The 25606-nt window shown below is 52.7% G+C and overlaps 1 protein-coding gene across 3 annotated transcripts; it reads left to right on the top strand.

Moving 5' to 3' along the window:
- The first annotated feature begins 638 nt into the window (after positions 1-638).
- PCMTD2 (protein-L-isoaspartate (D-aspartate) O-methyltransferase domain containing 2) lies at positions 639-13583 on the top strand. 3 transcript variants are annotated; one of them, XM_090286700.1, is made up of 6 exons: positions 639-756; positions 3747-4076; positions 7686-7788; positions 8503-8674; positions 11545-11668; positions 13122-13583. In XM_090286700.1, the coding sequence occupies exons 2-6, from the start codon at positions 3770-3772 to the stop codon at positions 13484-13486; spliced, it is 1071 nt and encodes a 356-aa protein (XP_090142826.1). In that variant the 5' UTR covers positions 639-756; positions 3747-3769; the 3' UTR covers positions 13487-13583. The 3 variants fall into 3 exon arrangements, with proteins under 3 accessions (XP_090142826.1, XP_090142827.1, XP_090142828.1); XM_090286701.1 differs by having other exon boundaries at positions 3750-4076; XM_090286702.1 differs by lacking the exon at positions 639-756 and adding an exon at positions 861-940 and having other exon boundaries at positions 3750-4076.
- The last annotated feature ends 12023 nt before the right edge of the window (positions 13584-25606 follow it).

Genomic DNA, 25606 nt, shown 5'->3' on the forward strand with positions numbered 1-25606 from the left:
CTGGGACTTGGAGTCACTTGAGATGTCTTCCACTGCCCCTTAGGGACGAAACAGCGCCTTGACACGGAAACGCTGTTTGTTCACCGCTGAGCTTGCCGGGGAGCTTAGCCGGGCCTGTTCCAGCTGCGGGCTCCTCTGCTGGGAGCCCGGAAAGACCGGCGGTTCCGCCCGACGCAGGGGATGCAGGTGCCGCAGGGGAGGGCGGCCGGCGGTCGGCAGCGAGGGCCCGGCAGGGACGGGAGGTCCGGCCTGGCCTGCAGCCGTCGCCACGCTCTAGGCCGGACCCGTGTGGTCCCGCACATCCCAGCCTGAATGAGCCTTCCGTGCAGCGCGAGCCACGGCAGTCCCCGCCGCCAGTGGCTGTCCGTCGCCTGTCAGCCCCGCCTGTCGTGCTCGCAGTGCGGCGCTAAAGCGATCATCCTGCCTCCCAGTTGCGCTTTGAACCCCGCATCCCCGTAGGGTGCTAGGCGCGCCCTGCGCCCACTAGCTCCTCCGACTTGCGGCCGGGTTAGTCCGGGGGGGCCGGGACCTCGTGGGAGGGGCGGGGCCAGCGGTGGGGGCGGGGCCTGGGGCGGGGCCGTGCCGTTGCCCCTTCCTGCGCCTGGCCGAGGCGCACGCGCAGTTCGGCTGTTGCCGGCGCAGGCGCGCGGGGGCGGCGGATGTTTACGGCGGCGGAGGTCGGCTCGGCGCAGACTGGCGGTCGACGGGCGAGCGGCGCCTGAGGAGCTGCAGGTCACAGGCGGGCCGAGCCCGGAGGTAGAGCCGCCGCCGCCCGCCCTGGGCCCCTCCCTGCCGTCCGCCTGTCCCCACCTCCTGGCTCAAGCGGCCGGATCGGGTCCCGGGGCCTCCCCGCCCCCCCGGCCCGGAGCCCGTCGTCACAGCCTCGGGTCGCAGCTGCTCCCTAAGTTTCCAGCGGGAAACGTTCGCAGTTAGTTTTGAGGCAAGTCAGGAGTTTGCGCGGATTAAACAAGCTGTACCTGGGGTCTTTGCAGGAGGGGACAGTGGCCCCCGAGCCTGGGGACACAGAGGCGGGCCGGGCGAGGGGACAGCCCCTCTCGATGCTGGTGGCGCCGTCGCTGAGGCTCGGGGAGGCCGGCTCAGCCTCAGCCCCTTGCACCCGGCACCGCCGTCCCGGGCCAGACCGCCCTTCGGGGATTCGTGAAGTCAGGGCCCCACGCGCAGCTCGGAAGTCGTGACCGAGCCTCGGGGACAAGGCCCTGCAGGTGACGCGGTTCGGCTCGGAGGCCACCCCGCCCTGGGCCCAGCGGCCGGGCCTGGCCTGCGACGTCCCGGGCGGCGAGTGCGGGGACCGCAGGTGCAGACGTTAGAGAGCTAACCGGGGGTGTCGCAGGCGGGTCCCCGTGTCAGTGCGCCCCACGGAGCGCCCTTCGTCAGCAGGAATGTGTGGCCACCGCAGCCTTGACGTGTTTGAGAAAAACCTCTGTGTTACCCTGGACCTCCGCCCCACATGTCAGCCCGGGGGGGGGCCGCGGCCGGGGCTTCGGGGCTGGCGCCGGTCACTGCGCGGCCCAGTGCGGCCTGGAAGCACGACTGGCGTCCCTCTGGACAGCAGGTCCAGACGTGGTCGGGCAGGGACGCCGCGGAGCCTGCTGGTGGTCCGGCGGCGTGAAGGACGAGCCCAGAGGGGCGCGATGCGCAGGGACGGGCCAGTGCGACCCGGAGGCGTGAGCCAGCCCTGAGCCCCGCGGTGTGGCCCCCTCGGAAGTGCGAAGAGCCGTGTTTGTTGTGGGTGAAGAACAGGCTTTTGGCCAGTCTTGGGTTTGGCCTCCAGGCCAGCTGGTGTGGGACGGTCGGCAGAGCAAGTGGCCAGTCCCAACGTGCCTCAATGTCGAGAAGCCAGAATGAGGGCGTCACTGATGGCTGGTGTCTCGGAGAAGGTTGTAGCTATTTTTGCTATTAAAGAAACCTAGGTTTGCGTACAGAATAAGTTTTCAAAGTGGGGCGAAGCTGGAGAGCAGTGACAGTACGCAGTGCAAGCTACAACCTGGCCGACACACAGTCTGCAGTGCCGTGGGGGACACGCAGCGACTGGGCGAGAGGCTCTGGGACCAGGGGTGCATGTGGCTCCAGACTTTTCCTGAACACACCCTGAAGCAGCCATGCGGCTGCGCTGCCACCCGCTGACCCAGATTTTCGGATGACTGTCCCAGACCAGGGTGCAGACGTGAGCCTCAAAACTAAGTGGCTTATCCAGGGTTGCGTTCAACCTCATTAGCGCTTCATCCCATCTGGTGAAATGGCACACGGGCTGAACCCCAACCAGGGCCCTGGAACAAAACGGTGTGGATCTAACGACTGGACCCTTCTGGTGATGTGTCACGTGTAGCGTTCACCTCTCACATCCTGGTGATGGACACGAGCTGTCCTGACGGTGACATGAAGGTGTGCCTGTATCCCGCTGCAGGCCGCACGCTCTGGTGAGCGTGTGAGAAGCTGGAGCTTCCTCTAGGTGCTCATTGGCTGCTTTTCCTGGGAAAGCCTCTCCCACCACAGGCTCCAGTCCCATGAGTGGGGTGTGAGTATGGAGTCAGTGCCCAGTATCTTCTTATGACTCCCATCCTGTTACGAACAGGGAGGATTCTGAGGGGCAAGCAAGTGTGAACTTTGTAGTACCAAGGTATGTTATGAGAGGTGACTGATTCCGAAATGTGTTAGTCTTTGAGGTCAGGTGTTTTCCTTTTTTCCCCCAACAATTGATGAGATGTTTGGTAAAATGTTACCATTTTATTTGAAGTACAACCATTATTTTGAAAAAGTTACATGGAGTAAGTATAAAATAGGAATAGATATTTTTACAGTTTCTGGAAGAGTAACACTTCTGCAAAGCACTTTCCTTGAGAGGTAGATGACGGAATGTTTCGGATCATTAGTTGGGCCAGAGGGGAGGGGAACACATGTTGTTACTCTGTATTCTTAATGGCGGGTGGGCAGAAGGTAAGAAATGTACGAATTACTGTTAAAGAGCTGGAAGGCTGAGTAGCCAGACTTCAAAAGGGGGTGTGGTAGTTCCTCCTACCTATAAACTGTAGCCTTGACACAGGTTTTGTGTTTGCTGTAATCCGTGTTTGCCACGATAGTTCTGTTGGGGAAGAGAGATTGGTGGATGTTGCTTTGGCCTGAAATTCATGCATCAGAAGATCTCCGGGTTCACTGGTCTTGGCACGTACATGTATGTGGGGTGTAGAGTTGCCAGATAAAATATAGGACGCCATGTGCAGTTGAATTTCAAATAAACAATGGATAACTTTTAGTATTTGTTGTTTACCTGAGTGTCAATGTTTCCTGCTTTAAAGATTCACACAAAAAGATCCGCAGCACTTGCAACAGTCCAAGAGCACTGACTGTTAGCATGAGTTTTTAGACTGCCTGCCGTAAGTGGCAGATGTATACTCAAAATAAATTTAATGCTAAAATCCTGACTTTGTAGATCGACAACCAAAGTCAAGTATGGGATTTATAGTTTAATGATGTTTTAACATTGTTCAGTGTTCTAAGTGTCTCAAGTTCATTTGAATTCAGTTGATATTGTCAAGTACAGACTGACTTCTGGATGGACATCATCGAGTTTATTTCCTTCTGAGCTGGGGCAGGTGGGTGTTGACCAAACATCTTCCATCTAAAGTGTTTTCAGAATTCAGAATTTGTGGTTGGTGGGTGTTCAGACGTTCATTGCTCTGCCTTTACCTTCACTGTAAGCGGCTCTTCTAAAACTCCTCTCCTTGCAGTAGCGCCTGAGCGGGTCCTGAGGATGGGAGGCGCAGTGAGCGCTGGGGAGGACAATGACGAGCTGATAGACAATCTGAAGGAAGCGCAGTACATCCGGACCGACCTGGTGGAGCAGGCCTTCCGAGCCATCGACCGTGCAGATTATTACCTGGAGGAGTTCAAGGAGAATGCGTACAAAGACCTGGCGTGGAAGCACGGGAACATCCACCTGTCGGCTCCCTGTATCTACTCAGAGGTGATGGAAGCCCTGGACCTGCAGCCTGGGCTCTCGTTCCTGAACCTGGGCAGTGGCACCGGCTACCTCAGCTCCATGGTGGGGCTCATTTTAGGTAAGGGGGAGCATCCGCAGGAGAGAAGAGGCTGCCGGCAGTGTCCTGTGCAGGGACCTGTCTCACTGCTCTCGGAGTCATTGGGCAGCTGTCACTGGGGGGGCTGGTGATGGAAGGGCCCCAGGGCATCCCTCCCGTGCCCCGCCCCGCCCCCCTGTGCCCCTGCAGGTGCTCCGCACACCCTCCTCCAGGACAGCAGAGCTCCCAGGCAGTGGCGTAAGTCTCGACAGAACCTGAGTTTTGTGACCCAATGCAGTTAGTTGTTCAGTCTGCTGCTGCTCTGTCTCTAAACTGAGAAAAAATTTAAAGTCCCCTGGGAATTAAAGTTCTCTTAAACAGTTTTTGTTTATTTTGTGATTTGGATCCTGGGACGATGAATACCTGTAAGTGTACTTTTAGGTAAATTCCAGGATGAGAGGGGTTTCACAAGTTATCTTACGTGAAGCCGTTTGGCAATAGTGTCAGTAACTGAGGGTGCGTGGGGTTCCTGCCCTGGGCCAAGTGTGACGGGAAAGGCGTGCTAACGACTGTCAGGGCTGACTAGGTCCTGGCATCCAGGCCAAACACCGGCAGCCTAGCTGGATGGAAGAGGCAAACCTGTCCCATCCTGGGGTTGACAGGGGCCCTTGGATTACAGTGAGTTTGTGGAAGAAGGGCATAAGAATTCACATTGGAGATGGATGCGAGGTGGGAGAAGGTGAAGCAGCTGGCCTGGGGCAGGTGTGTGGTCCACGAGGACCAGCTGTGGGAAGCAGGCTGGCAAGTCCGTGTGTCTGTGAAAGGCGGCATCTGGCCCAGGGCCGGCTGTCCGGATAGGAGCAGAGATGGCGCCTGCAAGACGAGAGGTGTTGGCACCCATCGGGAAGGGGAGCAGTCCTGTGGGCTCCGCCTCGGGCCCTGGTCGCGACCTTCCTGGACCCTCTTTCTGCCTGCAGTGATGGGACTCGGACTTAGCACTCTTGCGGCTTCTGCTTTCACTGTGTGCAGGTGGCCCCGTGTTCTGGGACGAGTGACAGGAGCGAAGAAAGCAGGATGGGCTGGCCTGCGCGGTGTTGCGGGGCACAGGTGCTGGGTGGGTGCTAGGAGTCTGGCACCCTTTGATGTTGATTTGCCGAATGTGCAGATTTCCGACAAAGTTTTTGCCTGGAGTCTGCGTGAGATTCTGAACGTGGGAGATGTTCGGTGTAGCTGCCTCTGACTGGTGTACATCGCCGCACTGTTCCCAGTAGTTGTTAGAGGTGCTCTAGAACACCTTAGCAGTAACAGCTGGTTTTCGTGGATATTGGATAAAATTTTTGGTTTCTTTATAAGGAAGAAAGTTCATGTACTTTGAAATTTCGTGAAGTTTTGAGACTGTAGTTCAGTGTTTGTGGAGTCAAAATTGCTGTGGATTTTCGATGATGCAGGGGTCATTGTTCAAGGGTCAGCTGTTTTCATCTGTGATGGACACAGCGCACTGCTGGCGTGTGTGTGCTTTCATGGGAAGATGGCTCGGATCTGCAGGGAGGGGGCCGCACATGTGGCCTTCTGTCTCTGTCCAGACCCGGAGGGTCCCTGGGCCTTTCTCTTCAGCTCATTCAGCCTCAACACTGTTTCTCACAAATCTCTCTAGGGGTCAAAACCTTGTTGGCTTCCCACTGCCTGCAAAGGTTTTTAAAATTTGTATTTATTTATTTCCAGAGAGGGGAAGGGAGAGAGAGAAACATGAATGGGGCACCTCTCACACAGTCCGCAACCCAGGCATGTGCCCTGAGAGGGAATCAAACCCACCTCTCCCTTCAGTTCTCAGGCTGGTGCTCAGTCCCCTAAGCCACACCGGCCAGGGCCCAGTGCCTGTAAATGTGAGGTCTGGAGCCCTGCAGTTGACACAGAGGTGCTCCCCTTTTCCAGCAGCCCAGCTGCCTTTCCGCCCGGCCCCGAACTGGATCCCCTTCCCACCACATTCTGTGGCTGTCCTGTGGTGGAGGGCTCTCCTTTCCTGCGGGGTCGGTGACCTACCTCAGAGGTGGTGACTGAAGCGGGAGCTGCTTTGCCCGGGGGACTTGTGTGTCTTCTGACATTCCCGTCCTCCCTCCTGCAAGTCCTCTATTTATCGGGGATGGGGGGTGCAGTAAGGCAGAGATAGGTGTCCTTACTGTATTTTGTGCTGAGTTTCTTGCAAATAGGAAGTTTGTCCTATGTTTGTGATTAGAATTAACTACTTAAGTGTTTTGATAAATGGTGAGGTGCTAATGAAGTGTGGAGGCAGGTTTCCTGGGTCCTGGCATCCCAGTTCCGAGAGCAGTGGTGGCTGAAGCCAGTGCCTGGCAGAGCCTTGCTGTTGGCATGATTTGGATTGGATGTCAGAAGTGGAAGCGGGACTTCTTGGGAAGGTGTGTCGTGGTGAGAAGAGGCGGCAGCGGCAGCTGGGTTGTACGAGGGAGCGTGGGGAAGCCCCGGCCGGAGTGTAGGATGGGACCAGGAAAACCCAGGGGCCACAGGAAAGGCGTGGGGGCGTTGCTGGTGGACTGGAGGTGTGAGCACCACACCGACTTCAGCAGGCAGTTCGCTAAATTCAGTCCCCCTGTCCTGTTGTCGTTTGGAAATGTTGGGATAACAGGAAGGAAGGAGCAGGCGCAGCGTGGAGCGTGGAGAACGCGCACACACGCACCCATCTCCCTGCGAGCACACCGGGGACAGGGTGCGGAGCAGTCGGGGCCCGGGGCCCCCCCGCTCAGGGAGCAGCACTGTGCTCCCCCCGTCAGCACAGACGCCTGTGCCGTGCCTGCCCTTCCGGGTCGGCTCCCCCGCACCGACTTCCCGCAGCCGGTCGTGCCAGCGGTTCTCACGCAGCTCTCCCTGGAGCAAGACTCCTGCGCGGTGGCGGCAGTGGCTGGGCTGATGTCTGTCGCAGAAAGTTTCCTGGGATATAAAATGTTTCCTTGAGATTTGGAATTGGAGTGCATTTCAATGAGACTACAGCCTGTTTGGTGAGGATTATTAAAATGCCCCTGTTTGTGGGACCTTCTGTGGAAAACAGTCCTGTGTCGAGTCTCATTTGCAAAGACGTGTTTCTTCTTGAACTGTCAGTTTCAGCCGTTGGCTTCTTTCTTTTTTAAAATCACCTGAGTACACGCTTTATTGATTTGAGAAGGGAGGAAGAGAGAGAGGGAGGGAAACCTCAGTGTGCGAAAGCAGCATCTCTCGATTGTCTCCCGTACGCACCCCAAGCAGGGTCTGATCCCGTGACCTAGGCATGTGCCCTGACTGGGAGTCGAACCCACGACCATTTGGTCTGCAGGAGGGCGCTCTGAGCAACGGAGCCACACCGGCCAGGGCAGACCTTGGCTTTCTCACAGTTTCAGATAGCTCTTGAGGCGGTGGGGAGCAGTGGGGCTCAGGCTTTGGAAAGCTGTGGAGTCAGTAAGTCAGAACCCAGCCTGTGGCGTGAGCGGAGGCTTCCCTGCACGGAGCCCAGCTTGGTGACGGGCCAGCATGTGTGAGGACCAGGAACCTGCGAAGGTCTGTGACCGCCCGCGCTGAGGCAGGGCCTCTGCAGCGCACGAGGGGAAACGAAGGCAAGAGCTGTTGCTCCGGCTCAGAAAGTCGTCTTGTCCTGAACCCTTCCAGGTCCCTTTGGGGTAAACCACGGCGTGGAGCTCCATCCTGACGTGATCGAGTACGCAAAACAGAGGCTGGACGTCTTCATCAGGACCAGCGACAGCTTCGACAGGTGCAGTTGGGCTGCGGGGTCACCGGCTCGGACGCGGGGAAGCCTGCCCGGGGGACCCTGGGCCCGCAGAGGGGCAGGGCCGGGGCGCTCATGGTCTCAGCGTGTGTGGTGTGTGTAAGGGCTTCGGGTCGTCATCTGTGACACGCAGGCGAAGGTCATCTTTCACCAGTATCATTAGAGAAGGAGGTAGAATGCTCATTTCTCTCAGTTTTCATGTCTCTAATAGAGACATTTTATCACCTAATTTTTTTTCCTTAGAGGAAACTAATTGTTTCTAAAACAGAATTGTTACCTTTGTCTTTAAATAGTATTTGTAACTAACTCTTGCCGTTTTTAAGGACTGCATGAAAGTTCTTATTCTAGGGGTTAATATCTTTAGAAAACCCACCGTGTTCATTGACCCTCATTTCACACGTCATGTGGTCGAGTTCCCACGAAACGGTGAGCTGTGAGTGCAGAGCAGAGATGGTGACGGTCGGAGGTGTGACGGTTTCGGCTTGGATCATGCCTACAACATTCACTTCCATGGTATTTGGTGGGGAGTTTCTAGGGTTCTAGTTATGAAGAGTCGATTCTGCTTGAATTCCGGCTCCCGGTTTCTGGCTGCGTACCTGACGTCACAGTGCCTCGCAGCCGTGCCAGGAAGCGACCTGCCCGAGGCTGGCGTGGATTTGCTCCGCAGACCTGGTGGAATGAGCGCGCTCTTCCTTTCAGGTTTGACTTCTGCGAACCCTCCTTCGTGACTGGCAACTGCCTGGAGATCGCTCCCGACTGTTGGCAGTACGACCGGGTGTACTGCGGCGCCGGCGTGCGGAAGGAGCATGAGGGCTACATGAAGGGTCTCCTCAAGGTGGGGGGCATCCTGGTCATGCCGCTGGAGGAGAAGGTCAGACCCCTTCCCCGCCGTGTTCTTGCGTGGGTGGCTCGTTGCCGAGGTCTGTCCCAGGGCGCCGACGCGTGTTTCCTCGTGACCCTTGTGACAGCCCCTGCGTCCCACGGGAGAGGAGACGGGCAGGCCCTGGCTCGGGCAGCCGTCACAGGGCCTCGCCGCCCACCCGCCCCGCCCCCACAGCTGTGCCCCTGTGCCGCTGGTGTCACTAGATTAGAGCCTGGACGAAGCCGGAGAGTAGTTCTGTTCCGGTTTGTAGTCTGAGTGTGGAGAGCTGGGATGGCGTTTCACCGGAACCCCTTGCCCAGGTCTGCTGTTTGATCATAAAAGTGTTGGTATGTTTTCTGCTGCTTTGTTTTTTTAATTGCATTTTTCCCCATTGCCATCCAGTCCCCTTGTACCACTCCCCCCGTCTCCATGCTGGTGTCCGTGCGCCCCTTTTCCTTTTTGCTCATCGCCCCTCAAGTCCTCCCCCAAAGCTGTTGTCCTGTGTGTTTCTGATAGTGTTTCAGTGGGAAAACAGGAAGGGTACAAAGAAGTAGGGAAAAGGGAAATTATAAAAATCAGGAGATTGCGCATTTCTCTACAGTTTTATGTAATTTTTATTCTATGTTATCTTTTTTCTTTGCTTTTTTAATGTTCACGTTTATTTTGTTTGAGAAGAAATCATTCATCTTATGAAATGAACGAACACCAGGGACAGCTGCTCACAGTTCCCACTCCGAGGGCTGAGTGTGGCCCTCGTACCTTTTTGAAACAGGTGACTGTGAGTGTCTGAGAACTTACCCCGGTGTATTTGGAAGAGTCGGTGGCTGTAGGGTCAAGCCCCCCAGGGCTCATGTCACCATCCTCAGCCTTGCCCGGTAGCCACTGATGTGGGAGCGCCGCTCTGCGACCTGGTTCCTGTACTTGGACATCAGGCTGTGTGTCGCGTGACTGTTACTTAGTTTTACGTAAAGACTCAGGGAAGTGGGAAAAATAAGTAAGTAGGTTAAAAATGTACAAAAAGGACTCAGTGAATTAAAAACAAAAGTATGGCCCCTTACCTGGCAGGGGCGATACCATGGTCACCGAGCTGGTGTCTCAGGGCGAGGCTCCACCCCGCGCTTGGGTGTGCTGACCCCTGCGGTTCCCTCGCACGTGGGTACTCAACTGCCAGTGTGTGCGAACGGAGGCTCTGCGTCTGTGCTCTCCCCTGTGGAAAAAAACTTACTCACCAGTAGTGCAGTATGTATCAGCATAAGGGCTCTGCTTTTATAAAATAATCATGAAACCATTACCACCATCAGCAATTAATAGTCATTTTGTAATCGCTTAAAATGTCAACTGTTGTTCAGAATTTCCTGCTTGTCTCACAATTCATTTGAATAGTTTATTTGAATGAGGGTCCATTTAAGTTTACGTCTTGCCTCTGACCGATGGATCTCCTAAGTGTTTTTTAATCTGTAAGTTCTTTCTTTTTCTGGGCAAGTTACTTGTTGCAGAAGTGAGGCTGTTAGTCCTGTAGTTTCCTGCAGCCTGGATGTGGAGGCAGTGCGTGTGAGTGCACATGTCACCCACGCTCCTTCTGTCCTTTGCTGCCCTGATGTTGGGATCTGGGTCTTCTGACCCTTCCGCTCTGCCTCAGTGCCCCCTGGCTCTCGTGCACAATGTCCTGGTCCCCAGCCGCCCAGCTCGATGCCTGTCCACAGTACGTGGCACCACCTTCATCACCAGTGATCTGACTTCTGTAACTGGTTGAAGATTTCTTGCTTTTGTGCCTCTTTCTTCCCCTAGAGATGTATGAGCTGTGGTGCCCAGACTGCGTGATTCCTGCCGTCCTCTGTATGTCAGCGCAGTGTGCAGCCACATGTGTACTTACGGGCGATTGTGGAAATCTTTGTTGTTTCACGAAAACACTTGGGCCCTCTTATTGGAATCGTGGTACAGCTGGATTAATTTGAGGACAACAGACATTTTTTCAGTGTTCTTGTGTTCATCCAGAACATGAAATAGGGGTTTATAGTTTTAAGGGCTCACACATTGCTTAGTGATTATACTTAAATATTTGATGTTCATTATAACTAGAAATTATCCTTTTAAAAAATGTCTTTGTCAACACAGAAGAGTGTGAACAACTTGATGTTTAGCGAGCACATGATACTTAATTCTTTTGCTTGTAAAATTTATGACATGGACTCTTGCTTTTCAAAGAATTTGCTAGGTTACGTATGCTCAGATAAGAGGGCAGCTGATCCCAGCACATCAGAGCCGATCAGAAGTAGGGCTGTGATCTGGTGGGGCCCCGGGGAGGCTGAATAGTCCCACGGGACAGGCGGGAGGGGTGCGTCGTCTAATTGGCTTCTGCAGTGTGGGAGCCCCAACGCCAGCATCCTGGGCGATATCATTGGGTGCTTGCTCCCTGGGACTCTTCAGGATGCATCTCCCCAGGGTGACCGCAGGCTCTGCACCTGACCTCAGGGTGCCTGGGCATTCTCAGGGGAGCAGTCGTGACCGTGGCTGCTTGCTGTGGTCCTGGGTCCCCCGGGTAGTGAGGAGCCCCTCCTCACCTCCCCTCGCTCTGACACTGGTCGCATCGCAATCCCCCATTCCTCATCTGCCGTTCCCTCTTGTCATCGTTTTCTCTCTCATGTGAACTTCCCGCAAATAGGAGGTAGGATTAGAACCTGGATTGTGTTCAGGTTGAACATACTGGCAAGAATATCAATAAGTTACATGTAGTTCACATCACTGTAGGGGCCAGTATCGTCAGGTTATTTGACGACTCCTGTATCGGTGCATTTTTAGATTATACATAGGAGTGCTTGTATTTAACTTTAACCTACCAGTAGCCAAATCTTTGGAATATTCTCATTTTGTCTGGGCAGTTGACGAAGATAACGCGCACCGGCCCTTCTGCATGGGAGACCAAGAAGATCCTGGCGGTATCCTTCGCGCCTCTGGTCCAGCCACGCCGCTCAGAGTCAGGGAAATCACGGCTCGTCCAGTTACGTGAGTGCAGAGACCCCCATGCAATGTTTAGATCTTCTAACCTCATCTGAAGGAACCTTGAACATTCAGGGCCAGGGCTTTGAGTGATTGCTAGCTAGATGAGAAATAATCACGTGATGCTATTTGGGGCTCACGGGCTGAACATCAGTCCAGCTGTGACTTTATCTTCCTAGGTTGGAAAAGTCACGTGGATGAAGACAGTGCATCATGAGGCCATGTGGTATAGATGGGCCAGCTGTCAGAGAGGTGGACGAGGAGGGACAGGCAGGCAGGAACCAATTAGGGGGCGATGGGGAATGTCTGAGCCAGAGGTGAAGATTGAAACTGAGATGCTGGCCTCGACAGATGACGATTCAGGGGTGCCACCTGGGGACTGTTGTGGATGCAGGTTTGTGGGAGGCTCTGGACCGTGGTCAGGACCGGGTCAGAGCCGTGGGTGCTGCCGGCCAGTTTCTGTCCACTGAAGCCACAGAATGGGTGTCAAACCAAGGAGTGAGCATATGGAGAGGAGAAGGGTGGAAATCAGAACCTTAGGAAGCAACACCAAGGCCAGGTAGGGGAGTAGCTGGGGGGGAGACTACGGCCGGGGTCAGAGCTGGGCCCCCTAACCCTAACCCTCCCCTAGCAGCTCCTAGGAGAGGCTGGCACTGGCATTGGGAAGTCTGGTGGCCTATGAAGGACTCATTTCAGCTGTCTTAGGAGCAGCAGTGAGCAGCAGGGTGAGCTCTGGAGTCCTTCCTGGAGGAGGGCAGTGAAGCAGAGAGAAGGGTTGGTGCTGATATGGGAATAAGGTACCGAGAGTTTGGGTCATGGAAGCTTCCGGGGCCACCCTGGACCAGGTATTTGCTGAGATTCTGCTCAGGCCCTGAGCTTGGTCAAGAAGCATCATAGGCAGTGTGAGGGCCCCTACACTGTGGGCTGTGGCTGATTGGTGCCTTAAGGTACTGGAGGGAACAGTGATGCTGACTTGGAGTTTAATGTATTGAAACCCTCGACCCCTAGTCCTCTCCTGTCAGGAGGGACCCTCACGGGCCATGTGCGCAGGGTGTGCGTTAAACTGAGTTTTAGTCACCAGACTTGACTTTTCTTTGGTGCGCTTTGGAATTTTTGTGCTTAAAATGTTACGGATTGAATTGCCTCTATTTGAACAAAAAAGGGAAATAATCTGTAAAGCATCATGGAAACGTTAAAGTAGACGAGAGCGTGCTGGGTGTTGCTGGATGAGAGGATCCGTGAGCAGACACAGTGTCCAGAGGGACGAGACAGGCCGTGAAAGACGCAGGAGCGCAGAGCCGGGCCACTCCTGTCCTTGTCTAGTTCAGGGTTACATCCGTATGTAAAGTGTCTCTTGAGAAGAGCTCACGTGCCGTGCCGCGTTTGAGCACACACAGCGGGCGGGCGGGCGGGCCTGTGCTGTTGCAGTAGATGCCGATGCCTGTCCTTTGTGCTGCAGCTCCCCTGGCAGTCCGCAGCCTCCAGGACCTGGCTCGAATCGCCATCCGGGGCGCCATTAAGAAAGCCATTCACCAGGAAGCAGTGAGCAGAAACGGGAACGGACTGAAGACCACTCCCAGGTTCAAGCGAAGGAGAGTTCGCCGCCGCCGAATGGAAACCATCGTCTTTTTGGACAAAGAGGTGTTCGCCAGTCGGATCTCCAACCCGCCCGAGGACAGCAGCTGCGAAGGGTTGGAGGAAGAGGAGCGCAGCCCCGCCGAGACGAAGCCAGAGCCCCCGGTTAACTTCCTGCGGGAGAAGGTGCTCAGCCTGCCCCTGCCAGACCCCCTGAAGTACTACCTGCTCTACTACAGGGACAAATGACGTGGGCGCAGGCGAGCCGGGAGCACCCTATCTGCAGTTTCAGCTTCCGGCTGGATCTTAATTACCCTCTAGAATTTTCATTAAATGGTAGGATTTCTTTCATTGTAGTCTGACGAATGTATGTACGTGGGAGTGTTTTCTTAAAAGGGACTGAGTCAGAGAAGGGTGTATCCTTCTAGCTCCTTGAAGCACGTGAAGAGCTGTGATTGTTCCCCACACGACACACACGTCTGCATTACCAGTGACACCGAAGGTGACGTTAGCCTGTGCTGCACGTAAAGCGTGAGAGGAAGCACAGGTTTGTGCGTGTGTGAAGCCTTTTGTGGGTGCAGCGCGCCTGTGCCCAACTTTTAATTTGCAGACCCTGAGTCTTCTCACTAAACCTACTTTTCCAGAGCAGGGACATAATTGAGAAGCCCTCCCTTATTTTAAGTCAATGAAGTAACTCCTATAGTTGTCAGTTGCAGTTTGTTTTTTAATCGTGATGGGGGAGGAGGAGTAAAAGTATCAAACTGCCAGGTGTCTTGTAGGAGTTCCAGAAGAATTCCAAGGGATCTTTTCCTGACACCTTTTGTTACCTTTCAAAGAACAAATGTCTAATAATGTCTAATAATCCGTGGAAGAATATCCCGAAGACTGAAGTGAGTGTCGTGTGTAAGGAATGAACCACATCCCTTTTACCCCATGATGGGGAAGGTTGTGATTCTTAGGTCCCGGCACAGGGGTCTCAGGACCAGCATGTGTGGTTGGTCCCAGAGTGCGCGGGGGGCGTCCATTCAGACTGCGAGAGATGGGTGAGGGCTCGTATAGCCACCTGTGCTCTCCTCATTGTTTTTGTAATTCAGTTGGCTATTTTCCTGTACTGACATTAGAGTACTGCTCCATAGATTTTATCTTTTCTACTTCTGGAGGAAAATATCTGTTAGTTTTGTAACTTTTACCGAGAACAAATGTGTGTATTTTACTAGCTCTGTCACGTTAGTGCAGTTTCACTCGCGGTGACTTGTGAAGCTGAACTCCCGGCCTAGTGTGGCCAGAGCTCTGTGTCTGATCAAGTTCAGGGTCCAGAAGAAAAGGGGGTTCAGGTCAGTCTTAAGTCACATTGCTTGATCCAAAACATTGGTTCTTTTTCAAATTTCTTTTACCCAAAGACAGGAAGAGAATTAGATGTTGACAGGAAGCCCAGACTCCGAGTGCAGATACAGGACTAACCCTCCAGAACCTACGGTTAACTTCATCCCTTGGCCCCTTGGGTGTGGCTGAGGTTCAGTGTCTCTGTGGTCCCAACAACGTAACCGAGTTCTGGTCATTCTTTGACCTGTTTGCCTTTTTACAGTAATGGAATCAGCTTTGTCACAGAATGCTGGTGCATGTGTAGCTTGGAAAACATGTGTCGTCCTAGATCTGTACATGTAAGCCGTTGTAAAGGCTGCTTCATCGTTGCGTTTCCCTGCCTTTAACTCAGAATTAAGCATCGTTCCCTCAGAAAAGCATGATTTATGTTTATTCAGTAACACTCTGTAGTTGGACATCGTTCTAATCGCTGTGTAGAGGCTTCAATAATACAAGGGCATTTGGGGACTTAATATTAAATAAATAATGTCTGTGAAATCTGTTATATTATGTTGCCTGACTAAATTATTTTCTTATGATTGTATATGAATTTCATTCATTTTAAACCATGTTTGCCTTGTAAGAAGGCAACACCTAAGACATGTTCTTCCCTATAAAGGTGTGTTAAACCTTCCCTAACAGGCGGTATTTACATGTTGTCAGTTATTTCTAAACCAGAATTTGGTTAAAAAATAGAAAGAGATAATATATAGGAAGTAGTTTGGTGTGTATCTGCTAAACGTAGAGGAGAATTGTGAATGGGCTTTCCTGTGCACCTCAGTCACCACCGTTCCATACCAGACACCCCTCTGTTTTCAATCAGATGAATTCTGTATAGTGTGCGTTGTCAGCAAGCTTTGCAGTGTAAACCACATTCTAGACAGCTGTTGACTATTATGTTTACAGTAATTGGAATTTTTATATGTGACTTTAGTCTCGAAAGTAGTAAAGCCATTGAAAAGTAGAAAACAAATAACAAATTTATAAATATGAAGTAAGCAATGTAAAAATCAAGTGTGTATGTAAAAATACTTTTGCCAGCCTGGGATTTTCAGGGGATTAATGTCAGGCATTTGAAACATTTAAATGAGCGAATGTCCATCCATGAATGAAGACGAGATATCAAGAAGGTAGTCAAGACATTCTCACCTGGCTCCTGTGTGGGTTAAAAATTCTTGACTCCATTTATTTTCAAAAAGCCCTTTTTTCTGCCCTGGCTGGTGTAGCTCAGCAGATCAAGTGCCAGCCTGGGAACCGACATGTCACCGGTTCCGTTCCCAGTCAGCCAGGTTCCCAGCTGTGGGTGTGTGGGAGGCAGCCAACTGATGTTTCTTGCCCTTTATTTCTCCCTCCCTTCCCCTCTAAAAACAACTAAATAAAATATTTTCTAAAAATAAAAATAAACTTTTTTCTCTCTTTGAATGTGTTTTTCTTCACACTTTGTGTTATTGCTTAAATCTGGCATATGAAGTGCGTCCGTGGTTCGTTTTCTGTCACGGTTTTTCCGTACCGTGAAGGTGCTGGAAAATAATTGGACAGTGGCCACACATCTTACTGGTCGCCAAGGGTGAGGGTTTGGGTTTACAGTTGGTTTGGGTTAGTGGCCAGGGCCAGGCTTTAGGATTGGAGTTTAGGGTCAGGGTCAGAGTCAGAGGGATCAGGGGTTAGGCACTGGGGTCAGTTGGGTCAGGGTCAGGACGTCCATTTTTGACCTCCCTTAGAGAGGCCCCAGGCCGCCCTCCTTGAGGAAACACCTGCGCGCCAGCTGGCCCCAAAGGCTCTCCGCGCCCAGGTGGAGCCACCCACAGCCCTGGGCCCTCACCTGGCGCTGCAGCAGCTCAGCGCAGACTCCCTGCGGTCCTGACGCCGCACCCCCTGGCGGGTCCAGGACCCTTGTCAGATCGCAGCCTGTCCCCACTCTTGGCCCACCTGCCCCCCTCTTCCCTCCCAGCGGCCGCAGGACCAGGATGCGCTGCCCGGATGACCCCACGTGGGCGGAGGGGTGGTCGGTGCAGGACTCCGGAGAGCGTCAGCGGGACAGTGTGGGGGGCGAAGGTCTCGGGAAGGGGAGTGGAAAGGAGGTGCGGGCGATGTCCATCGGAGAACTTCGGGAGAAGGAGCGTCTAGGACCTGCCAGGTGAGGGACAGGAGGGGCCGAGGAGGGGGCGAAGGCGCGCTGTGTCGGCAAGAGCTTAACAAAGGGCCCAGGCTGGGGAATGGGGGGCTGCGACCCCGGCAGGTCCGGGCGGCGGGGAGAAGCCCAGGTGAGAAGGGACGGGCGGTGCGTGTTTGGAAGGAGGACTGGACCCTTGTGAGCGGCGTGGGAAGAGGTGGGCACGGGAGAGGGTTGGACCGAAATGTTCAGGGGCGAATATTGCATCACAGACTGTGATGCGTATTATCTGACCTGTCAGTGGTGGCAACAGCTGTTAGAAGAGGAAGCGGCGGTCGCACGTGAAACCCCTGGGGATGCTTAAATGTCCCACTCTACTGCTGAATCTCAGGGCATCTGGTCAGTTGTCACCCTTCTCTGCCTATCACCCGGGACCTGGGAGAGTGGAGAGAGCAGCCTGACACTCCCAGCTACAACCACTGACCTGTCGAATCAGCTGAGGCTAATAACGGGCATGCAGCACAGTGCCAAGTGCCAATTGTCTTTGACAGTGGGCGGGGTCTGTGTCAGTAGAACCACCTCCAATCATCAATCACTGTGTGTTCAGCTCTGCCAGTCACGAGAGGCAGATGGGTGAAGTAAGGTGTTCTTGGCTGGCCATTGGCTCTGTTCAATGCTACATTTGTCTCCTCTACCTCTATACTGTTTCCAGTGCACCGCAGATTTCTGTGTGAGGAGGTCAGCAGTAACTGAGTGAGCAACCATAAGTGCTGAAGTTTGTCGTATATAAAGGGAGTTATGGTGGGGTCCCTATTCTAGTAGTAACACAGGCACTGAGGATATTAAGGGGTATCACCAGCCGTAACAGATACTGAAGGTTGTCCGCCAGCACCTGTAACTAGGATAGTGATACTCAGTGACTGTTACAACTAGTGATAGTTCTTAAGCCCCTCAATGCTTGTTATTAAAGGTCCCCATAAGTTTTGACACTAGTGATGATGAGTTCTTGGGGTTCCCAGAAAACTAGAAGAGTAGTTGAACCTTAAAGTCTCCTCATTTGTTAATGACAGTGATGATGGTTCTCAATACTGCTGTTGACTGCTGTTCTCTTTACATGGTTGAGATATTATTCTGTTGTATTTTATTAAATATTTCAGTACACGATTTTGTTCAGAATTTTTTTTTTTCTTGTTTTCCTCCTATAAATCTAGGTGCGTCTTATGGCCAGGTGTGTCTTATAGTGCAAAGAATATGGAAATTTTTTTTCTAAGTGTGGCTGGTTGCTTTACCTCCTGACACTCACAGGACTCAGAGCTCACATCCCAGGATCCTCTAATCTCAGGTTCGAGTCTTCCATAGTTGCATGTCCCAGAGACATGTGAAAGGACCTCACAGTCTTTCAGGCAGGCTCACATTTTACACTCAATGGACCTAGAAGTGATGTGAAAGGATCCGCAATTCTAACATGAGGGAACCTGTCCCCATTGTCAGAGGACTCAGAGGCGACATGACAGTACCCCCTACTTTCTCAGGTGGGAGTCCTCCCCACAATCCCAGGGCCCAGATCTGATACTCTGATATGTCAGGGTTCTATACTCTCTCAGGGAAGACCCCTCCCAGCACTCAGAATTCTGAGCGGATGTGGCAGGACCTTCTATGACGACAGAGTGGAATGCCCCCCACTCTCAGATGCACACTGCCAGGAAATGCTCTTCTGTGCTGCCATCTAGTGTGCATCCTAGGGATGGCATCTCTTTACTAAGCTCTTATTTTTAATGCATTATTTTTATTTTTTTTCCTGTTGCAATTATTCTTTAACTCCCCATCGTGATTTATTGTGAGGGTTATTTAGAAATGTATTTTATAACTTTTTTTTAAAAGATATTTTATTTATTTTATTTTTAGTGAGAGGGGAAGGGAGAAAGAGAAGGAGAGAAACATCCACGTGTGGTTGCTTCTCGCTCATCACCAACTAGGTAACTGGTGCACAACCCAGGCCTGTGTCCTGACTGGGAATCGAACTGATGACCCTTTGGTTCCCAGGGTGGCGCTCAATCCACTGAGCCACACCAACCAGGGCTATTTCACAATTTTTAACTGTAAGAACTTTCTAGTTACCTTTTGTGACTGATTTCTAGATTATCTACAATGAGAGCAAGAAGCATGCTTCATATAACTTCAATCCTTCGAATTTTTTTTACTTCATAGTACTACAGGGTCAATGTAAAATATGCTTCAAGCGCGCACCTGTGCTGCCACCTCGTGTTCACTTTGTGAATAGCACCTTAGTGCAGGTCAGCAGGAAAAGTTGTGTATGGTCGGTTATGTGGGAGTGTTGAATCCAATTTGTGGCTCTTGTTGTTTCTTATATCCTTACTGGGTTTTCTGAGGTGCCCTGTTGTTTCTGAAAGAGTTATATTCTACCCCTGATGGGAGAGGTTTGTTAAATCTATTATGAGTATAAGTTTTTCTTTGTATCTCTGTTGTATATAATTTGAATTTATTATATGAAATGTGAGAAATGCTTCCAATACAAACACCGGGACACAGGACTTTAGCCATAACCGAGACAGTTATTTATTCACAGATCAGCAGCCCCAGGTGCAGCCACATCAAAGGTACTCACCGACAAAATGGAGCTGGCTGTTTTTATCATAACGAAAGTAAACCCCCCTTCTCCCTCCCCCTCCTTCTCCGTTTTTCCATGCTGGATACTCCGGAGTTAAAATCTAACGTGATTAGCTAAATTAACTGAGGGTGATAATTAACTCGGGGTGATCTGGCCATAGGTCTGTCTCCACCTCTCCTTTGAAATTTCTCTATCTTGTTTGCTGAGCTGTCTAGCTACATTTTCCCATTTTCTGGAATTTGGCGATAAATATCTCCCCACTCTGATCTCAGATATCCTCTGTCCCCAGAAGCATTTGTGCTGAGCTGTGGAATGCCCCGTCCTGACTTGTAAATATGCTGATACTGTTCACTCTGGCTCAGAGACCCTCTAATCACATTTGTCCTTTGCTGCCAGTTATTTCTTACTGGTTTGAGAGTCACCAGTTTTTCTGCCTTGACAATCCCACCCCCCACCTCTTTCGGGAAATTGACTACTCAAACCTTTTTATTTATCCCTTCAAACATAAGGATTTCTCAGCTGTCTTCCTCATAACAAGCATTCCCTTTGGCCTCCAGGAGGAGGAGGTAATGAGAAGTTGACAGCATTTGTTTAGCCCGTGCAGTCTCAATCAGTCTCTGAACTAAACCTCGGATGCAGGGCGTATGCCTGCTATCACTACGAGGGATACGAGAGCTGATGAGATCATTCCTTTTCAATTGCCAAACCCGTTTTCTAACCATCGTGTTATGGGATTGTTGATGCTTGAGTTTTCTGCTAGTTCATTAGCTAGGTAGTCAGTCCCTGCAGAATCTAGTGATAATTCCATCAGGGGCTGTATTATTAAGGATAAAGGTGCAACGCTGGCCCCCAAGCATTACACATACACCTCCTTTTCCCGCCAGCATCATACCCAGTGCCAACCTCTTCTCCCAGGCCACTCGACTGGTGGCATCTAATTGTTGAGCTATTTCTTCTCTAGTATTCCTAGTATAGTTGATAAACCTCTGCTGGTTATAATATAATTTATGCAATCAACATTTTTATTAGTATTGACCAGAAGAGCACTGACTCAAACCCTGCTGCTGTGTGGTTTCTAGCTTTGAACTCATCTGGAACTTCTCTAGGGACTCTAATGCCATTGGTGTAGGTGTGAGAACTGAACGACCGGCCAGGTGTTGTTGACCTTTTCTGTCACTATTTTCTAGTTAAAATCCCTCCCATCTCTTTGGGGCCTTAGAAGGACTAAAGCCACCTGTATAACCAAGACAGTAGCTAACAGCCATAGGCATGCAAAGGCAACCCAAAGACTATCCTCTTCCCCTATCCCCAAACCACAGTCTCTGGGGAACTCCTGGTGATCTTCCTCTGTAACAATTTCTGTTCAGACCTCATACCCTTTATAATCTTATAAAGGACAATGGGCGAAGGTCTCGTGCTCCCCTAGCTGCTTCAAGCTGGACATGGCCATTGTCCTACCTACCCTTGTGTCTAGAAAGCCCTAAGAGTGGGAGTGAGGGAGGGTGGCCTTCCCACATGGGGAAGGATTTTGTAAAGTCCAGGTCAGTTGGCTGTCCCCTGGCAGCAGCATGCTCGGTTCCCAAGGGCTGGCACTGATGAACAAACTGGCATCCTTGTTGTATTCTGGGGGCAACAGATTTGGCAACAGGGTTAAAAGGCATAATTAAAATTATAACCACTAGATGACAATAGGCAGGGATTAATATTTAATGCCCCCCATTAGGGGAAAGAATTGGCTTCTTTGGCAGAAGGTGTGCCGGGTCCCCAGTCCGGTGGGCACGCGAGCGGCGACCACACATGGATGTTTCTCTCCCTCTCTCTCCCTGACTTCCACTCTCCGTAAAGGTAAATAAATAAAATTTAAAAAAAGAAAGGAAAGAAAAGAAAAGAGTTTAGGGCCCAGATTCTGTGCATTTTGGAAAGCAGAAAGCAGAAGTATCTTGTCAGTGGAAAGGTGCCCCAGGTGGAAATTGGAAGAAGACCCTACAGGGCCGAGGTCCATGTTGGGAAGGAGGAAACCTTTAGATGGTGAATAGTCGAAACCGAATCAGTAAGATGGGCTGTTCTAAGTCCCAGTAGGAAACGGTTCTCCACGGGATCGACGAGTCCTGAAAGGAACAGACGATGCTCAGGCGCCTCCTCTGTTTGCCCCGGTGCGATGGAGCGTGCTAAGCGGTTCGATCTTTCTCTGCCTCCCGAGCCTTTTTGTGCAGCTTCTCAGCCTAGGACGCTGCTCCCCGATCGGTGCGAGATGGCAGGCATTTCGTGTCACCTCACGTTCGGTTTCTCTGGCAGCCGAAAGAAAGGCGACCCTTCAGGTCCAGGACGCACAGCGCCCCTTGCCGATAGGGAGCAGGGTGTCTGGTTCTCAGCACCATTGACTCAAGGGGCGGGTCATTCACCCCCCCCAGGGCATCTGCCTCCGCCTTGTGTGGGTCCTTGGCTTCGTAGCCTGTATTCAGCGCACCCTGCCTTCCTCCACCCTCGTGACCATCTCAAAGGGCCACTTTTCTCGCCTGGGGGCAGAAGTCCTCCACTTGAGAACCAAGGAACGGGAAGCTTTGGTCCTCTTTGAAAGCAGAACCATGTGCCCTCGGTGTGCACTCGTTTACCTGTGTTTTCCTAGGGAAGTTTTTTTGTAAGTGAGACTTGAAACACGTGAGCAGTCCAAGGCAGGCTAAGTCGCCCTCTCGTCCAGCCAGCAGGTTGGCGGTCAGTTGAAGAGCCGCCACCTCAGGACAGCGCCCGGTTCCAGGGCAGCGGGGGGCAGGGGGAGTCGAAGGCGCTTCCCGCAGAGGGCGGAGGTGGGGAGGGGGAGTCTGTTCTGAGATGAGAGAAGTCGGTCCGTTCCCGTGTGCAGGTCGGGGTACCATGAAGGACCTAGGCCATCCCCGGCACCAGGGGCGGCAAAGCGATTGGGGGTGATGTTCCAGAGTAGGGGTCCCCCGATTCCTCACAGCCTGCGGTCTGGGGCATGCGGGAAGGGAAGAGCTTGGTAGATGTCTTTGCATTTGTATGGCCGGCAGATAGGGTCTTAGTGATGCAAATAGTTTTGTTTCTTTGGAGTCTCCCAGGAGATGGGAGGGGCTCCAACCCCAGGAAGGGGCCAGCTGTCGGAGCCCGTTACCACGCCCAGTGCTTCTGAGGCCGCAGTCAGGAGGCCCGTGCCGTCGCACCCCAGATCCCGAAGGAGAGAGCAGACGGAGAAGGGACGGGGAAGTTCTGGGTATGTGTTTGTCTTGTACGCTTTTGGGGATCAAGGGACGCGCCGGGGCCCGTGAGAGAACAGGGCCGCGAGCAGTCGCTCTGAGAGCCCTTCCCAGGTCGGAATATTGTCCATCCAGACCCGTTTTCCTCCAGAGCAGGTTTTGGGTCTTCCAGCGAGGCGCCGCACGAAAGAACCCCGTTTCGCTCGGTCACAGTCCGGCACCAGCAGTCCCCGTGGGGGCTCGTCCAAACAAGGCCCGAATTCCCAGAACCGCGGTCTTAGGCGTCAGGACGACTCCCCAAAGTTATGTACGTGTGGGGGTCCGTGAGGCCAAGTCCTCATCTCGCTCGGGACTTGGTCTGTGGGAGGCACTGCATCGAAGTCGGGGCAGTGACCCCAAGTTATTTATGGGCGCCTTTTCAAAAAAACTTTAGTGTATTTTGGGGACCGTGGACGCTCTCCCTTCTTTCAGGCGTCGGGAGGAGAGCCCCGTTTCCAAGGCTTCCCTTCCCAGGCGGTGGAAGGGATACCCAGCATGTCAAGGCTTTTCCTCCTCCGACGCTAAGACAGTGTTTCTCGTGATTTTGGGACCCCGCGGCCCTCTTCTGAGGTCATGCCCGGGACCGCGGCTCAGCGGGTGAGGCCCATCTCCCGGCGCCCCTCGCCTCCGGCATGACGTTCTTTCTGAGATCGCCCCGGTGAGGTGCGGGCCCCGCCTCCGCTTCCCTCCCCGCCCCCGTTCGGCTGGACCGAGAGAGCTGAGGTCCGGTCTGCAGAGAAGGGGTCCCCGCGGAGGACGCGGGCAGCCCCCCTGCGCCAGGGGCCGCGGGTTTCTCGGGGGTCAGGCAGCCCTCAACGCCAGCAGTTGGGGGCTAGAGCCAGGTGCAAACGCGGAAGAGAAGCGCATCTCCTAAGTCCCCGCCCCCCGGAGCTTGCGGTCCGCCCCCTTAGGTGACTCGTGGAGCAAGAAACTCGCCGTCTGCCGAGTCGGTGCCGCGAACGCCGGGCCAGCTCGCCGTCTGTGGGGTCGGTCGGAAGAGGAACAGTTCAAGGAGGACGGGATCGCCCGGAGTCTCCGGAGTGAGGTCAGCGGGGAGAGCCGCGGAGGACAGCGGAGTCACCATGACCGTGGGTCGCGATGTCATTTTGAAGTGTATTTTACCACCTTGAGTGCCTAGATTTTAATTGGAAGTCAGAATTTCTATCTTCTCAGAATTTTTTTTCTGGAGAGTATTATCTGATGAATGTATTTGAAAATTAGTTAAGATTTGTGATTTATGTGCTGTTTTTCTGTTCCAGCCGTCCCACGTGTATCCCCCACCGCGCCGCTGCTCCCTCACAGCCCGTCCCCACCCCGTTCTGCAGGTCCGAGGGTCATTTCCAGAAGTTCCTTGACTAGAGCCTTCCCGTGGTTTCGCCAGTTTTGCCCCTTTGTCTTCCCCTCCCATCCATCTGTTTGTTGCTGCACCTCTGGTTCTATGTTCCTCTGTGTCAGGTGAGATCTGCGGCATTTTCATTTTTCTGGCCGCTCATTTTACTAAGCACAGTCGTCCCATCCATGCTGACACAGAAGACAGTTTTTTTTCTGTCACCAGAGTCCCATCCCATCCATGTGCCGCAGTTACTGCATCCAGTCATCCACTGCCGGGCGGTTGGGATGTTTCCAGCATCTGTCTATCGTAAATAGGGCCCCTGTGATCCTAGGGGTGCCTAGGTTTTTCAGAATCGGTGTTTTAGGGTTCTCTGGGTATGGTCCAGGCCATGGAGTTGTAGGATGAAAAGGCATTTCCATGTTTATGTATTTGAGGAAATTCCACACCATGTCCTGCAGCTGCTGCACCTGTCAACATCCCTATCTGCAGTGCACAAGGGTTCCCCTTTCTCCACATCCTGTCCAGCAGTCGTTTATCATTTTGTTTACGATGGCCATTGTGACCGCTGTGAGGTGATGTCTCATGGTGGCTTTTATGCGTGTCTCTGTGATGGCTATGGATGTGGAGCATCCTTTTTATGCCTGTGGACTGCCCGTGTGTCCTCTTTGGAGAACTGTTCATTCATGTGTTCTGTCCATTTTTCAAGCTCTCTGATGCCACTGTTTGGCCAAGGACCCCCTGATACTTCCACTGGCCCGACCATCATCACAAGGCCCTTAGTAGGTGCAGGGCCAGGATATGCAAAGTACTCCCATCTCCTTGCCATCAAGACCTTAGCTCCTTTATTCTGCATGGAGAAGGCCCCTTCACCAAGCCAAGAGAGAGAGAGAGAGAGAAAGAGGGAGAGAGAGGGAGGGGGAGGGAGAGGGAGAGGGAGAGGGAGAGGGAGAGGGAGAGAGAGCTAAAATGTCCGCAGCTGCTTATATATCCCTGACTGCGTCCTCTGACCAGTGGGCATTGCAAACAGTTCTGACCATTCACAGAACCCCACGCAGGCTCTGTGTGCCTTCTCCATACTGTCCCCTGGTTCAAGACTCCTCCCATCTACCTGAGGCTTTGGATGCATTAAAGCCATTTTGCATAAAAAAGACACTAGCCACCAGTCTCAGGTATGTGGAGGCATTCTAAAAGCTGCTTCCTTCTCCCCATCCCCCAGCCGCAAACTGGGGATTTTTGGACTCCCCTGTTTCTGTAACAGTGTCATCCATGTTCCCCTTTTGGGCCATCTTTCTCTGACTCTTCATCCTGACAGGATCCTGTGTTTGTTTGCCTCCATGTTCCAGGTTGAGGTTTCACTGGTGTTACCTTTTAAGGGGTGGAGCCTTAGGGATTCGTCAGTATAGGGTGACGTGTTTCAGCACCTGGCGCTGTATTGTGCGGGAGGGGTCAGAGGGGGAACAATGCTGCCAGCCCAGCACTGACCCCTTTTCTAGGCACCCGTCCCACTTGCACACTGGATTGGTGCTCCTCTAGCTGCTTTCCTGGCCGTTGTTCCCAGAGTGGGTGGGTGGGTGGGTGTGTCTGTGGACATTCAAGGACCTTGGGGTCGTTTTAAACAAGCAGACTGTGCTGAGACTATCAGTTTCTGCCTCTGCCTCAACCTCCATTGGTTTGTATGGTCAGA

Source organism: Furipterus horrens, unplaced genomic scaffold (assembly GCF_987537825.1).
Source record: "Furipterus horrens unplaced genomic scaffold, mFurHor1.1.pri manual_scaffold_8, whole genome shotgun sequence".
In the NCBI taxonomy this organism is placed as follows: domain Eukaryota; kingdom Metazoa; phylum Chordata; class Mammalia; order Chiroptera; family Furipteridae; genus Furipterus; species Furipterus horrens.

Coding starts and splice junctions, on each gene's coding strand:
- PCMTD2 (XM_090286700.1), top strand. CDS start 3,770: ATGGGAGGCGCAGTGAGCGCTGGGGAGGACAATGACGAGCTGATAGAC. Junction 7,789..8,502: donor ACCAGCGACAGCTTCGACAG/GTGCAGTTGGGC, acceptor TCTTCCTTTCAG/GTTTGACTTCTGCGAACCCT. Junction 11,669..13,121: donor ATCACGGCTCGTCCAGTTAC/GTGAGTGCAGAG, acceptor TTTGTGCTGCAG/CTCCCCTGGCAGTCCGCAGC.